The 15,369-nt window shown below is 37.6% G+C and overlaps 1 protein-coding gene across 3 annotated transcripts in view; it reads left to right on the top strand.

The window, feature by feature from the left end:
- The window catches only part of LOC129775632 (atrial natriuretic peptide receptor 1), a 270,699-nt gene that overhangs the window by 52,892 nt on the left and 202,438 nt on the right, over positions 1-15,369 (top strand). For all 3 annotated transcript variants that reach the window (XM_055780595.1, XM_055780594.1, XM_055780596.1), the window contains exons 2-3: positions 983-1,687; positions 14,886-15,069. In XM_055780595.1, the coding sequence (XP_055636570.1) occupies positions 1,147-1,687; positions 14,886-15,069 (725 nt within the window). In that variant the 5' untranslated portion in view covers positions 983-1,146. The remainder of the gene's footprint in view (positions 1-982; positions 1,688-14,885; positions 15,070-15,369) is intronic.

Raw genomic sequence — 15,369 nt, 5'->3', positions numbered from 1 at the left:
TTTCCAACATTTGTGATATTATTTATTATTCATGAACATCGAATTACTTCTTATAATTCTATTGCCGAATGAGAGCTTGTGTAAATTTGGGAGTGTGCCAGGACTCGTTGGAGAGTACGATGTTTTGAATTATAGAGGCTATAATCTTTCTCAGTTTATTCGTCTCTAGCCCTGAAAAAGCCAATTTGGTAAACTAAACATTCCGGTCATTTAGAAAGTCTTGCTGCCGCAAGCAGCTGTCGCCGTCGCCATCACTCCACAATTCCTGTTTGTTCGCCATCGTTTCGCCATTCCTGTTTGACTAGTGCGAATGGTGCTGCGTAGCATAATTTGTGAATTATTCTTTGGGAAATTGTGTGGGAATTCAATAAGTCGCTCTAGACAACAAGCAATCAATAGTACATGTTAGTGCTGATAGTTAAGTTGACAACCTGCTCAAATTGACTTTTAATTACTTCGCGAATCGTTCGCGTCCCTCTCTCAATGAAATCATTCATTCATCGGCCATTTTCTGTGCTACCAATTACTTGTACTAAAGAGTGTCATTTATAACCCTCCTGTACCCGCGAGCGAAATCGTAACTCGTATACTCACAGACTGTGGAATATTGCTATCGCGTATTCTTAGGCGTTATTGGTATTTATTTAAAGAAAAAGATATACTTGAATGGAAAAACTCCAGGACATATTTTTTCTTCAACTTCATTCAGTTTCAATAGTCATTCAATTCAGCCATCTCATTGATTCTTAGTCTGTCAGACCATATGCGCCGAGTATAGGAGGGTTAAATTTTTATGATGTTTGTTCTCGCCGACAAAAATTTCGTAGTCCTATGTTAACAATGCGGTCGATTCTAGATATGAACACAACCGTTCTAGTTTTTAATTGAGGAATAGCTAGGTGACGTAATATTCATATTTATAAGTTGAGTTAAAAAGTTCAAAATAATTTGCTTCATTAACACAAATATTATTTTATTTCAGGAATATTTACAGTACATTGAATTCAGTGGTTGCGGAAGCGTTTAGCAGCGATGCATTCGACGAAGTGTTCTGTCCAGAAAACCATGGATCGCAAAATAAAATGTTCAAAATATCAATCAGTTCCATAGAACGTATATCATTAACAGAGTGACATATAGTTAATAATGATGACGGAAATAACAGCGGAAACAAACAAGGTACGAAGTGGTGTCCGAGAAAAGCTCATCAATTCACTATGGGTGAGAAAAAAGAAATTCCCAATTTTCTCGGCAGCTGTAGTGATAGTATCGATGTTAATTTGCTCTGTGCTGCCATCGGCTCAAGCGGGATGTCGAAAGCAGGAGCCGAGAACGTGTGAAGCAATTTGTGTTCCCTCCGCACCGAGCAGCGGGGGCGGCGGCGTTGAAGACAACTCTACCATCAGCGTCTTGTCGGAATCAAAACGATGGAAATGTGAACTGAGAATTATTGTGATTATGCCGCAAAATACAAGCATCGAAGCGTCTTTGCCCAGAGTTCAACCGGCGCTGTTGAAAGCCGAAGAATACATAAGATCTCAGCAAATTATCCCACCCTCGATTGCCATCCGGTGGGTGTTTTACGACGATGAATGCGACCAGGCGCGGGCTACTGTGTCGGTAATGGATGGCACGGGTCGGGACTGTGGACACGTGATCCTTGGTCCCACATGTGATCTGGCACTGGGTGAGTTATTTTTTGCTTTTCTCAATAATGAACATTTAAAACATTCATTACTATTTTAACTATTGCTTACGTCGAATATTATCTATAATACACAGAGAGGACACGTAAGCCGTCGATATGAATCCATATATGAAATCAGATTCACATGTTTGATTTGGAAACCTAAATTGAATGTGATAACGATTTGGCTTCGCCAAGCAATTATTTTGATAGATTGTGCCGAAATGTATTTGGTGTGCCAGGCCAATATCTGGTGATCAATGTCGATTTGCGATTCGTTGATTACATCATACTGTTTCGTAAAGGAGAGAAGTGTCATTAAAAAAAATTAATCTGTGTGTGCTTTTTGATGTGCTTCGAAGGAGCATGACAGCTTCAATTTGTATGCGTTCGAATGACAAAAGTGCAAGAAAAGCCTTTCTGCTAATATGAATATAGACAGTGTTCAATGGATAATACAATTCTTTACAGCAAATTGCCTAACGACGAACAATAATAACCACGAATGTCTGATGTCTTTTCAAAGTTTATTGATCATAAGACTATTCTCATTGTTTAATAAATCGAAAGAATGCAACCTGATTGATATTGTGGAAGCTTGATGGTTTGGGAGGATTCATTAAAAATAGGAGTGTACACTCTGTCCAACTTCTATAAGACCACCCTGATTTTATTCCGTTGCAACACAAACAGTTATAATTTCAACAAGATACATTAATACATTGTTGAATGTATAGAATAAAGTATATTTAACGTCAATTCCGTTCAAAAGAGTTGTTTGTTTATTTATTGTTCTTAAATATGATAATTTCAACTGTCCAGTTTCTATAAGACCATTTCAAAATTCATAAGTATTATCAATGAAAAATTCAAAACGATCGGCTGATTTACATTTCAATCATTGGCAATCTTGCCATTTCGGCTAATAATCTGCAAAATTGGTATTGGAATACTATTTACCAAATTCTGCTGAACGGATTTCTCGATATTTTTCCATGTTTCTGAAATTGCGAACTTGAGCTCTTCATCGGAGCTTTAACTTTTTGAGCCCCCTTTATGTGAGGATTTTTTACCAAAACATGACGAATTGTCACCCGAGTAACATTTAAATTGAAATATTGCTTTATTTGCATAAGCGATTTTGAGGTATTCGAAGCTGTTCTAGCTATTTCCCGCTTATCCCGATCAGAGAGCTTCGATTTACGTGGAGCTCTCTCCTTCTTACAGTATCCTTGAGGATTCGCCAAATAATTAAGCACTTCTTGATGGGATCGTCTAATCCGACGAGCAATTTCTCTGATACCAATATTTTGTTGGTGAAATGCATCGATTTGTCTTTATTATCTCTCCGTGAGCACTTTTCCCTTCGGAATTTTCCAGATTTATTGATCAAAACAACTAAAACAACGGAAAATGTAACTGGTCTTATAGAAACTTGACACTTGAAAAATACAAAAACATTCGTTTACGCTCAGCGCTTGCACACACACATATAAAAATAATGCAATCTAGGGGTAGTCACCAATACCTTCACACTAGAATATAAATTGAAGTATTGTTTGTTTACAATGATATAAAGCAGCAAGATTATCACCTGGTCCTATAGAAGTTGGACAGAGTGTACAGTTTGTTTTACCATCAACAAGATTGAATTGGAGCACATTGAAGTAAGGTAAATGATTTTGGTTTGTCCAGTCGAAAATATCATCATGGTTTGTCCACGTTTTTAAATGCTCTAGTTCAGCGCACGTGTGTCGTATAAGGTATTCCAATATTTCAAAACATATAAATAAGATTATTGTAAACATATTATATATATATATTGTGAACATCATGGTTGCACACCATTTGTATTAGATTTACTTGGCTAAACCATGTAATTAATGCATTTCGATGACCTTAATTCTGATCATGAGTTGTCCAATTCACTAATGTTGTTTTGTTCACATGATGGTGTTTATGGTGTCCTTCGCGCATAGCAGAAATAAAGTTTTTCTGTGTTGAGTGTGTTGAGGTGAACACTTTTAAAATGCCCAAAAAGCAATATTCTGAAGAAAGCCTAAATTATGAATGGTTCAATATGATGACAGTAAACTCAAGCAATGAGAAATGCAACATTTACTTTTAAATTAGATTTTTTTTCATTCAAAACTAGTGATTTCTAAAACTGGACAAACCATGATCATTTTTCGTACAAAACCTGATCAGAGGCGGACAAACCATGATTATAATTTCTCTTTATGGAAAATCGTTAAAAAACTCAAATGTTCGAATAATTTCAACGCCTTACGGTAGAATTAGAAACTAGAGACATAGGACTTTTCAACTAACCCAAACTCGTCTTGATTATATGTGATTTTCATTTACATTTTTCGCATTTTGTTTCGTTTTAATCGATTTCAATTGTGGCAGGGTTTAATATGGCACCGTTAGCTATGGGAAGGTGTGCTCTGAAAAGGATAATTTTGGATGAGTTAATATTAAGTGATTAATCCAAAGTTTCGCGACATGCGGCCGAACATTGTCGTGCTGCAAAATAACTTTATCGTGTCTTTGCTCGTATTGTGGCCGTTTTTCCTTCAGTGCACGGCTCAAACGCATCAATTGTCGTCGGTAGAGATCCCCCGTAATGGTTTCATTTGGTTTCAACAGCTCATAGTACACCACACCCAGTTGGTTTCACCAAATATACAACATAACCTTCTGGCCGCGCGGCTGTCGATATTGATGCATGGCCGGGGTATTCATACGTTGCCCGACGTATAGGACTGTCGTAATGGACACACTTTTCATCACCAGTAACGATTCGATGCAAAAAACCCTTTCTTTCATGCCGTTGGAGCAGTTTTTCACACGTGAAAAAACGGCGTTCGACGTCTCGTGGCTTCAATTCATACGGCACCCAATTTCGTATCTTTCGGATCATTCCCATTGCTTTTAAACGATCGAATATGGTTTGCTGAGCTATTCCAAGTGTATCTGCAAGTTCTTGTTGCGTTTGTGACGGATATTGATCGAGTAAAGCATCCAATTCATCTTCAAATTTTGTTGGCGGTCCGGAGCGTTCTTCGTCTTTCATGCCAAATTACCACTTTTGAACCGTGCAAACAACGTCTGACACGTTCGCTTAGTTGGAGCATGGTCACCATAAACTTCTACCAAAATGCGATGACTTTGCGCAGCTTTTTTCTTCATATTGAAGTAATGAAGTAACACTCCCCGCAAAAACACTCTCGTTGGTATGAAATTCGACGTATTCGAAGTGGCAAAAAACTATGTTGTTTACGCTTCAACTTTTTGTCATATACTGAAAAAGACGCGCAATGACAGTAGCTTTCCAACGAAAGTCTGGAAATTTGATTCACTGGATTAATAATCAAGCTACGCCATCTGTTGTAAAATCGAAGAAACTTACTGGTACACCTAATATATCCCTGTATAAATGATAATTCGTACAGCAAACTTTCAAAATATCCCATTTATTCAAATCTCATTCACTCAAGTCTCAGTATTCAGATACAACTTCAAACAAATGATTACTAAGCCAACAGTGAGCCAACGTCTTGCGTCTTGCGGTTGCTCACAGATATAATCCACCTCTAGTTTCATGCAAAAATGAACTCGCTCAATGAATTAGAACTATTGCCGTGTTTTAATTCAGGAAAGCGTGTAAACATGTCCCATCGGAAAATGAAAATGAAGAGATTTCTGTTGTGTTTTAACCCATTTGTTAAAGCGATCCGTTATGGAACGCATATAGATCTAAAAGAATGGACAGAAAAAAAGGACATATGTTGCAAGAATCAGCTCTTATTCATCGCATTTTCGTACCAAAGATTTTTTAAACACCCCATTTATTTCTTCAGAAAGAAACATTTTTCGATCATTTAAAATGCCATTATAGGAAATATATACCGGGAATTTATATTTTTAAATGAAAATGCTTTATTTTTCATCCCATGATATCTACTAAGACATACGATTGGCAGGGAATTGGGCTGCACCAGGACCACAATTTATGGTATGGTATGTTATTCATACTGCTAGTAACCGTATTTACTGTCTTGTTCCACCACTTTCCCATTTAAGCTGGTTTTGTGATGGTTCTGCCACATTTCTTCAGTTTGCCTTCGATGGGACGAAAATCTGGATAATTTGGTGGATTGATAGTTTTTTCAATGAAATCGATTTCGTTCTCCTTATACCACTTTACAATATCTAGGCTGTAATGGCAGCTTGCCAAGTCAGGCAAGAACTTCACCGGACCATTATGTAATCGAATGAATGGCGAAATCCTGTTCTGAAGTCCTCCTTGTAAACTTTTCCATTCATTGTTGCCCCATGAAAACCGTTTTTCTACTCTCCACAACTACAGATCCCTCGCCTAATCATCATCTTACGGGCAAATTTATCTGCGTAAACAAATTTGAACCAACCTGCAACACCCCCTTTACGCTTGGCAAGATGAAATTTGCTACCGGCTATTTGTCTGAAATTTATTTTTACGTATGTTCATCGAAATTTTACGTATGTCCATCGAAATGCATTCACCGAACTATATTGTGGCTCATTGTGTACTTTTTTGCCAAATCCTGTAAGGAGAGCCCAGGATTATTGTGGACTGCTCGAATCACCTTTGCTCGTACATTCCGGTCATATGTTCCACCTCTACGTTTGATGGGTTCGCCCGACCCAACGTAAGGGTCTCCTGTATCGTTTGAGTACGGAATTTGCAGTAGATTTTTTTGAAATTTCAGGAGTTTTGCGATTTTCCCTCCTGACCACGTCGGGTTTTCAACGTGAGTGCCCAGATTTTTTCCCGCCTATCGCGATGCATCTTCGAAAACTTTTGAGTGTGTCTTTCAACCTTGATGTAATTTTCACTACTGAATATACAAACCATACGGATCGAAACACTGTCAATAGTTTCTCGAAGTGACAACTAGGGGCGCTACAATGAATAAAAAGAAGCGACCAAATTCTAACTGAACCACACTTTGATGTGCGCATATCCATACCTCTCCGTACTGATTAAGAAGCTAACCAAACTATCGACCGACAAAAAGTCACAGGAGGGTTGTGTCCGAGACACGACCGCATAGTTGACCTCTGTGATCCTAGACGAGATGCCTCCTGTGGTATGTATGGATGAAATGAAGAAAAAAAACTCGCCAATGTAATATAAAATAATTACCAATACCGAACACAATTATCAATTTTTCTCATAAGTAAACACCTGTTACTTTAATACAGAGAAAACATATTTCAAATTGAATTTTCTTTCATAACTTTTACTTACTGAGTGTTTATTCAACCCAATGCGAATATTAATTGGACTAACAACAACTCATACTATATGTAGAGCATATAGGAAATACCATTTTCTAATATTTCTTCACTTTTCTAATTTTTCTCGCTTTATAAAATTTCCTTGGGTGAGGATGAACACAACAGAACAGACAGCTTTAACCAAACGAAAATTGAAATAAATCGTTTCATATTTACAATTTTACACTTACACTTGTGCTAAATTTTTCACAATATACGATCGGTCATTTATATGAAATTTCACGAAGCAACCAACATTAAAGTTCCAAATTTAAATTTTATTCGCTAGAATTAATCGTATCACCCACCTTACTTGCAATACAAAAATGCCTCCGACTTGTATATATTTGCAATGCTGATTTCCCCCAGGCAGCTTGATTTTGATGTCTCTGTTAGGGACCCGTCGCATGTGTCGTCAATTTCAACCAATCAGAAGTGGGTTTTTTTCTGTTAGGATAGGAGTTGAGATTTTTCAATTGTTCGATAGTTAGTTTCATGACATATATTATTTTCTTCAATATAAAAAAATGTTATGGAGTGCCGAAATCGATTTACGCAAAAAGTTCATCAATCCATCATGAAATGACTAAGCAATAAGCGTTTGAAATTGGACAATTTTCACGATGTGCTCGATTTTCTATTTTCAATTTGTACCCCTATGTGTCCCCGAAAAACGTATTCCTACGTCAAAAGCCTGCGGGAGCTCCAAATGCAGTCATCGTCTTACAGCCAAGCCGAAATAGAAGGAACTTGAGTATGGCGTACATTGATTATATAAAAGCATTCGACTCAGTATCGCATACGTACTTAATAAAGGTACTAAAAATGTACAAGATACACGATGGTATCATCCGGTTTATGGAACACGCAATGGGAAAATGAAGCACTTCACTTAGTATGACTGACGGAAAAACTATGTTAAGATCCAGAACTTTCAATATTCGCAGGGGAATATTTTAAGGTGACACACAAATATCATACTAAAAGATAAAAATTAATAGTCATGGAGCAGTTGATAGTTATCACATCCTTTCCTTCATTAATCTAGGGTATTGGTGAAACTAAAATAACATCGTGGGGCATATGATGAGACCATTAACTGTAGATAAAGGAAATCCGACGTACACCACGTTTTCTTGGATTTTCAAGTTTATGGAATACGCAGTTTTATAATGACAGCTGTTTGTTCCAAATATCAGATCAATCGGTCAACATGAAGGGGTTAAATTCCTATTAATGTGGGACAGCGCTACAGACAAACAGATCATACTAAATAAAAGCGATCAAAAACGACGATTATGCAAACACTTTAATATGAGAGATAAAAATTATATCACAGAGCCTAATCCCCCTTGGGCACCCTTGAAACCCGGGGATAGGAGAAATTAAACAATATAATTAAACAATATAATTAAATAATGAACTAAATGCAGATATCTCCCGAAACATGGAAAACGGATGGCGATTGCAATTCATGGTTTGAAGCAAAACGTTCCAACGTTTTTCCACCACACGCTTTTTCCAATAATTTTTGACGTGGGACTACGTCTAACCGGAGTATATAGGGGTGAAATAAAAACCTAAACACAGAACATGCAGGAAAAATGAAAGATTTCGAATGATTATAACTCGAAAATTTCTTAATAGATTGGGAAGATTTTTTTTTTTCCCAAAATATATTTTTTATTAAGGCACATGTGGCGTTAGCCTGACGGGGCCGGGAGTCCAATATTTTGACAATTTTTGTCTTACAACTATGTTAGTAATATGTAACCGATTACTCGCGGTTGGCTCGAGGTTAGTATTACAAGTGTTCTCATAATTGGTATGTTGCAGTCTTCGATGCTCTATACGTGTGCCCGAAACGGGCTACTTCCTATTGGGATGCAGCTGACCATTAATCAGCAACGCTCCCTAGTCTGTACCCCATATCTAGCGTGGTGCGTCTTTCTCGACTCGAGGAATCCAGGATAGAATGGTCACTAGCCGGCGCAATCATCAGTTCGTGTAGAGTTGTCATGAGCGGTACAACCTTTGGCTCTTGTTGAATGATCAGTTACGTTGGGAAGTTGGGAAGATGTTTGTATCAATTGATAGGAAATATTTCTTCGAATCTTTCACAATGAAAAAAATGTTATTTTTCATGAGATAAACAATTGAATGACTGTAACATGTCATGCGTTATCTAAACGCCCTAACTGCCTCGTTTACATTGGCCCGATTTAAGGTTTCCTCAACACAGACTTCAGAATCAATGTGGCTGGAGGAATCAGCTTTGCAAATACATGCAAGATATGGGTATTTTTGTTCCCACCGAAACGTGTTTGCCTAACATGGACTTCAAAACAAAGGTGCCTGGGAAATCCGGTTTGCAAGCATATGCAAGCAGCGAGTACTTTTGTAGATATAGCCCAACTTTTTTTTTCAAAACAGCGGAGGGTTTACTTACATTCAGCTTGCTGATCCAGACAGTATTTCAAAACTTACATTCATTCAAGGAAAATACTGTATCGGAAATCGGACAGCAAACGAAAAAAGACGGGTGGGTAATGTCGGGGACATAACCGGAGTGACGTAGGACAAAGGGGACAGCTTTTGTTAAATATATATTTTAAATATATTGTTTTATTTTCTTCTCCTACGTGAATACCTACCTATCTACCTGAAAAATGGATTAGTTTACTGTTTACTCTTTATGAATATGTTGATGGTTCTGAAAAGAAATGGTGTTGTGTTTTTGTTATCACTTGATATTCCCATCTTGTTCGGTTAAACCTTCCTGTTTAGCTATTGCGTTTGCCACTCGCCACAGCTTTCACAGTTGAAAAATTTCTTCCCACCCAGCTTGTGACATATTGTTCAGTAAATTACATTTAATGCGACGTGCCGGAGAAACACTTTGTCACTCACTGAAACTAATTGTTGCCTTGATGAGCGCCGAACCGAAGCTGCTCTGTTCTTGATGCGGGTTTTCTGATTCTCGTGAGCAGCTTTGCAAGCCAACTCGAGCACTCCGACGGCCGAAACTCTATAATCGCTGTTAGGTATACTAGTGCTCCGGCACCAATCCGTTCGGCCTAGTTACCCTTGCGGAGCAATCAGTGAATGCGACCAACAGGGAACTGGAGACCTGCACGGTTCGAGTGAGACTTTGCCTTTCCCTTAACTTGTCCTCCTTTGTTACGTCCACGATGCCGATGCCGTACAACCACACGGGTTTACGGTTTGAAAGAAAATAAGATATTTTTTTGGGGTCCGCGTGTTTTATACTCAAGCGGTACACACTCACAGGATAGAGACAAATCGGCAGACTCAGCCAGAGGGGCGAGTCCAACGAGACGAACGAATGAGCGTTAAAAGGGAGCGATGGCAAAAAAATACATTCATTACGATTTGTTCGCTCGTTGGATTCACATGCAGGCTAAAAAGGGTTCTTTTCAGGATCACAAAATTATCTTCAATCTAAAGAGTTTATTGTTTTGTTATCACTCGATATCCACATCATGTTCGGCTAAACCTTTCTGTTTAGCGATTGCGTTTGCCACTCACCACAGCTTTCACAGTTGGAAAATTTCTTCCCATCCAGCTTTGTGACATGTTGTACAGTAAATTACATTCAGTGCGACGTGCCGAAGCGCCACTCAGTGTCGGATTGGAGGCGATTTTAACCTGTAATTGATCATTTGCGATGACAGTGGTACAGTGTCGACTTTCAATGTGGGGTCATTATTTGGATCTCTATGTTTACAAAAATGTCCAACTAAATAAGTCGCATTACATATCCGTCCAATTAGCCAAATGTCGAACTAATTGTAAATTACTTTACTTTAAATCTGGAAACAATTTAAGAATTGGTGAAAATTGAATAATCAGGAAAGTCCCCAACTATCAATAAGCTCAGAACAACTGCCAAATTGACATACTCATCAGATCCTGGCAAACAAATTATGAGAAAATCAATTTGTGTTTTATTATTATTTTGGATGTTTTAGAAAGCATTGAACTGTACTTCCTAAACTCTTTTTTGGAAGGTTTAATGGCCCTGAAAAGCTCCTTGTTTTATGGAACGGTTCCAATTTAGGAAACATTGTACTCGTGGTTTTGAAAAAAACCATTTCGAACACCCTCGATGCCGCCTTGTTCTGGATTTGCCACCAAAGCAGTTTGTATAAAGAACAAACTTTTTTCTTCTGCTACCTGATGCCGTTTTGCGATTGCGTTTGCCATTCGCCACTCGCTGCAACTGCCTGTTGTCTTGATGTCCACCGAACCGAATGTGTTCTGTTCCGAATGCTGGTTTTCTTATCGTCGCGAGCAGCTTTGCCAGCTAACTCGATCACTTCGGCGGCCGAAACTATATAACGCCGGCTAGGTGGACTGGTGGACTGGTACTAACGCGCTCGGCCTAGCTATCCTTGCGGGGAACTTCAGATCAACACGGTTCGAGCGGGATTTTGCCTTTCCCTTCACTTTTCCTCCTTTACCATGTCCAGACATGGCTGCTTGGGTTGGTTTGTTGATGTGTTGTGATGCGAACTGATGTGGTTTACGGTTTGAATGAGAATGATCGTTACGGCAGCGGAGCGGGGATTTTTAAGCTGACTGGCTGGCTCGAGAATTACGCATGTGTGAGACTGTGACCAATGTTTCGTTCATTTTTTTCTTTTTCCTTTCCAATCGTGCTTCATTCTATTTCGCTGCTGCTCTGGTTGCCCGTTTTGGTCGGTACGATTTGAGGAGCACAAAATAGACCAATCAAAAATGGGCACATAGTGCATTTTGACAATGCTTGATATTTCACAATTATTCAATTATTTATCTCAAGAAATGTTATGAAATGTTATTCATTATGATAGATGCGTAGATATATTTCCTATCAATTGATGCAAAAACCTTTGCGATCTATTGAGAAATGCTCGAGTTATAAGCGTTCCAAATCTTGCATTTTTTCCTACTTGTTCAGTGCCTAGATTTCCATTTCACCCCCTATATCTTCCGGTTAGACGTAGTCCTACGTCAATATAATAAATAACGAACTATCTTAAGTGACGTTCAAGTTAGCTTGTGGTTTTTCATAATTCGGAGCCATTAAATTCATATCACAGGAGAAATATCAGTTGACTACAAGAAGTTTCAAGTTCATGGTTTCCAATCAATGATCTACATAAACCAGAAACCGTATGAAGCAACGCCAAAAAGGGCGCGGCCGTGTTGTATTAAAGTTGATTAAATTTTCCGATTTACTTACAAATTCGGATCCTATAGCCGATAAGCAGTCATTCCATGCCAAACCTTCATAGTGGTTCTCTGATTTTCGCGAAAAGTGGAAGTTTTGTTCTTTATAGCAAGATAATAAACCCGTATTTTTTTATTAGGGTGACCAAAAAAAACAAATACCTTTAATGATTACGAAAACAAATTTCGTTTTTTTCGCAAGTTTATTATTTCTTCAAAAATATATCTCATAGGCTTTAATTTGATATGTCAATCATCTGAATCGGTCAGTAGTTCGAAAGTTATGGATTTTTGTGGTGAAAAAATGGGGAGAAAATTGATTTTTCGGACCATCGGTCCGAAAAACTCAAAAACAAACAAAGCCTCTCTGTTTTTTGGATATGTTATGTGGAAACTCTCAGCTTTCAAGAAAAATTATTAAAAATTAGCCATTCTAGTCCAATGCCATGTAAACAGCAAAGGATAAATACAATCAATAATTACAAAAACAAAATCCAAGGGTAATATTTTTTCGAGGAAGACTTGCTAATTGGATTTAATTCAATATGTCGATCATTTCAATCGGTCGAGTAGTTCAAAGGTTATGAATAAAATACGGGTCTAATATTTTGCAGCAAGGAACAAAACTACCACTTTTCATGAAAATCTGAGAACCACTATATCTGTTTGGCATGGAATGGCTGTTAGACAAAACAAAGACCACGTTTGGTTTATACTATTTGTCATAAATCGAAGAGCTGCGACGAAAGTGGTAGATGCTGTCGTGTTTCATCATTTCCCCAATGTCATTGAGCGTTGGTTACCGTTGGTATGAAACCGTGATGATACTAATGTGGCAGCATCTCGTTCGTATTATGTGGGTGGTATCAGAAATCAGTGGTGAACGAATCAGAGAAGTGATACTTCGCCCACCGACAGCTGGACTCAAATTAGAGTGCATATTAGCTGTGTCGGTATAAGATGTTTCCGGCCCAAGTTTGTGATGTGTAAATTTATGGTTGTGAATCGGCGGTGGAATTGTTATAAGATGTCTAAGAAATGAATAAGCATGAAAAACATGTAGCACCTCGTTCGTTTACGTTAAATAAAACAATATTTATAGAAGAAGAGTAATGTTTTTGCCGAAGACAAAATAGGCTAAACAAAGTATTTTGATCGTGTTTGAAAAAATATGCTAAATAATAATATTATAACACAATTAGAATAACTACGGTGAAATTATTAAAACTAATACCAGCATATGTATGAAGCAAGTTCAATATCACTGTTATCATGTCCAAGAGGCCCTGTAGTATAATCCACAACACTAGACGAAGTGGTTCCTACGTTCTGTTTGGAAAAAAATATAATGATAAATATAAAGTGGAAATGGGGAGAATTTGGACCCCTAAGCAAATCGCCTAGTATTTCCAAATCAATGCGGTCTAAATACAAAAATTCACGTTGTACACTTAGCTACACTTGTTTTCTCTCAATCAATAATGTTTAATCATTATATCAAGCTTCAACCTACCAAATATAACATAAAATAAGAGAGATGATTTTTGGACATTAAAATTTAATGCGCGGTGATTTGTTCCAGTGTGTGTTTCATCGAAAAAAACATACTTATGTTTATGTAAAGTAATACAAGATAATATTACAATCATACCAGGTGTATAGGTCAGATTCCTGACCAGAGAGATTGCACTGAGACCATTTAGAATTCTGCATGGATCTTTTCACTGCTGTTCGAGCATTTTCAAACACTTTCGATGCTTTCGATGTAAAGAAAATTCGTTCTTGATGGCCTGCGTTGCTCTTTAAAGCTCCTCCTTCTTCCAACGTTGTCTGCCTACCCTCTTTTTGTAATTCAGTGGCATCTGGAATCAATTACCAAAGAAAAACCTCAAACCTGTATGACCAATTCACCCCAACAGAAACGTGTCCATGTCACCCCACACAACATGCAAAAAATAAAATGCAATTAATTCAATTTACTGTCATCAAACTCAATCAATCAAAGTGCTTGATGTGTTCATGTTACCGTTTTCCTCAACCTGTTAAATTTTACCAATTTTTTTTACGTTAGGTACGTAGGGTTCAACAATAGAAGGAGATGACATTATAAAAAATCCAAGTTGAGCCGTACTTTTCGAGATAAAGGCCCAAATCACCCCGTATGTCCAACTCACCCCATGTTACCCTATAGGTGATGAATGAATAATTTTTCCTTTGCCAATTCCGCTTCAAACTAACGCAACACGAAGCTGGATGCGTAGTTTATTATATTAATTCAATTTTTCATGGGGCCGCGGGATACTTAATTGTAATTAAATGGAGTCGCAAATGTTAAAAGGATTGGAGCCACTGATCTATAGAAAAATGCAAAATGTCTTTTCGTTTATCAAACGTTAACAAAGCTGTAATTACTGATTATATTCATGTTTTTTTCTGAATCATCATAACAATCATTTCGAAATCAATTCAAATTTGCCGCCTATAATTATAGGTATGATGACTGTCCAACTTTAATGGTGGTCATATTTTATAGCAAAGAAGCTTTCAGCAATCCATTGCGCTATAAAAGTTTACCCTCATGGTTCATGTATTTACTTACGGGTTTTTTTTTTAATTTTGCTTTCGTTATTTATAGCACCCGTGGCACGCATCGGCCGATTCATCTACAAAGATGGCATACCGGTTATAACCGGCGCTGGATACACATTCGATTTCGTGCAACGCAAAACACGCTGCGAGGATGAGTTCTATCTGCTGATTCGAACCGGTTGGGTGAGCTTTAAACGTATCGCGTTCTTCATGATCGACCTGCTGAAACAGTAAGTATTTCTGTTTATGTATCGTTTTGTCTCAAATTCCGAACACATCGTTTTTATTTGAAAATTAAAAATTTACTAAACTTTAATGTTATAAATAATTGAGAAATTAAAACCCTGACATTCTTTCGAGGATTGGTTTCATTTTAACATCATTTACGAGTATCGATACAGCATATAATTTATAATACTAAGCATTTGCAAAAAAATGACAGTCAAAACCATTGACAAAATATTTGCGTTAGCATATTACGTAAAATAACGAGCGACGTTAATTTCGTTAATTTCAGTTTTCGTAGTTGG

Source organism: Toxorhynchites rutilus, chromosome 3 (genome assembly GCF_029784135.1).
Source record: "Toxorhynchites rutilus septentrionalis strain SRP chromosome 3, ASM2978413v1, whole genome shotgun sequence".
In the NCBI taxonomy this organism is placed as follows: Eukaryota; Metazoa; Arthropoda; class Insecta; order Diptera; family Culicidae; genus Toxorhynchites; species Toxorhynchites rutilus.
The sequence above is the reverse complement of the archived record's forward strand: the minus strand, read 5'-3'. Positions and strand labels throughout refer to the sequence as shown.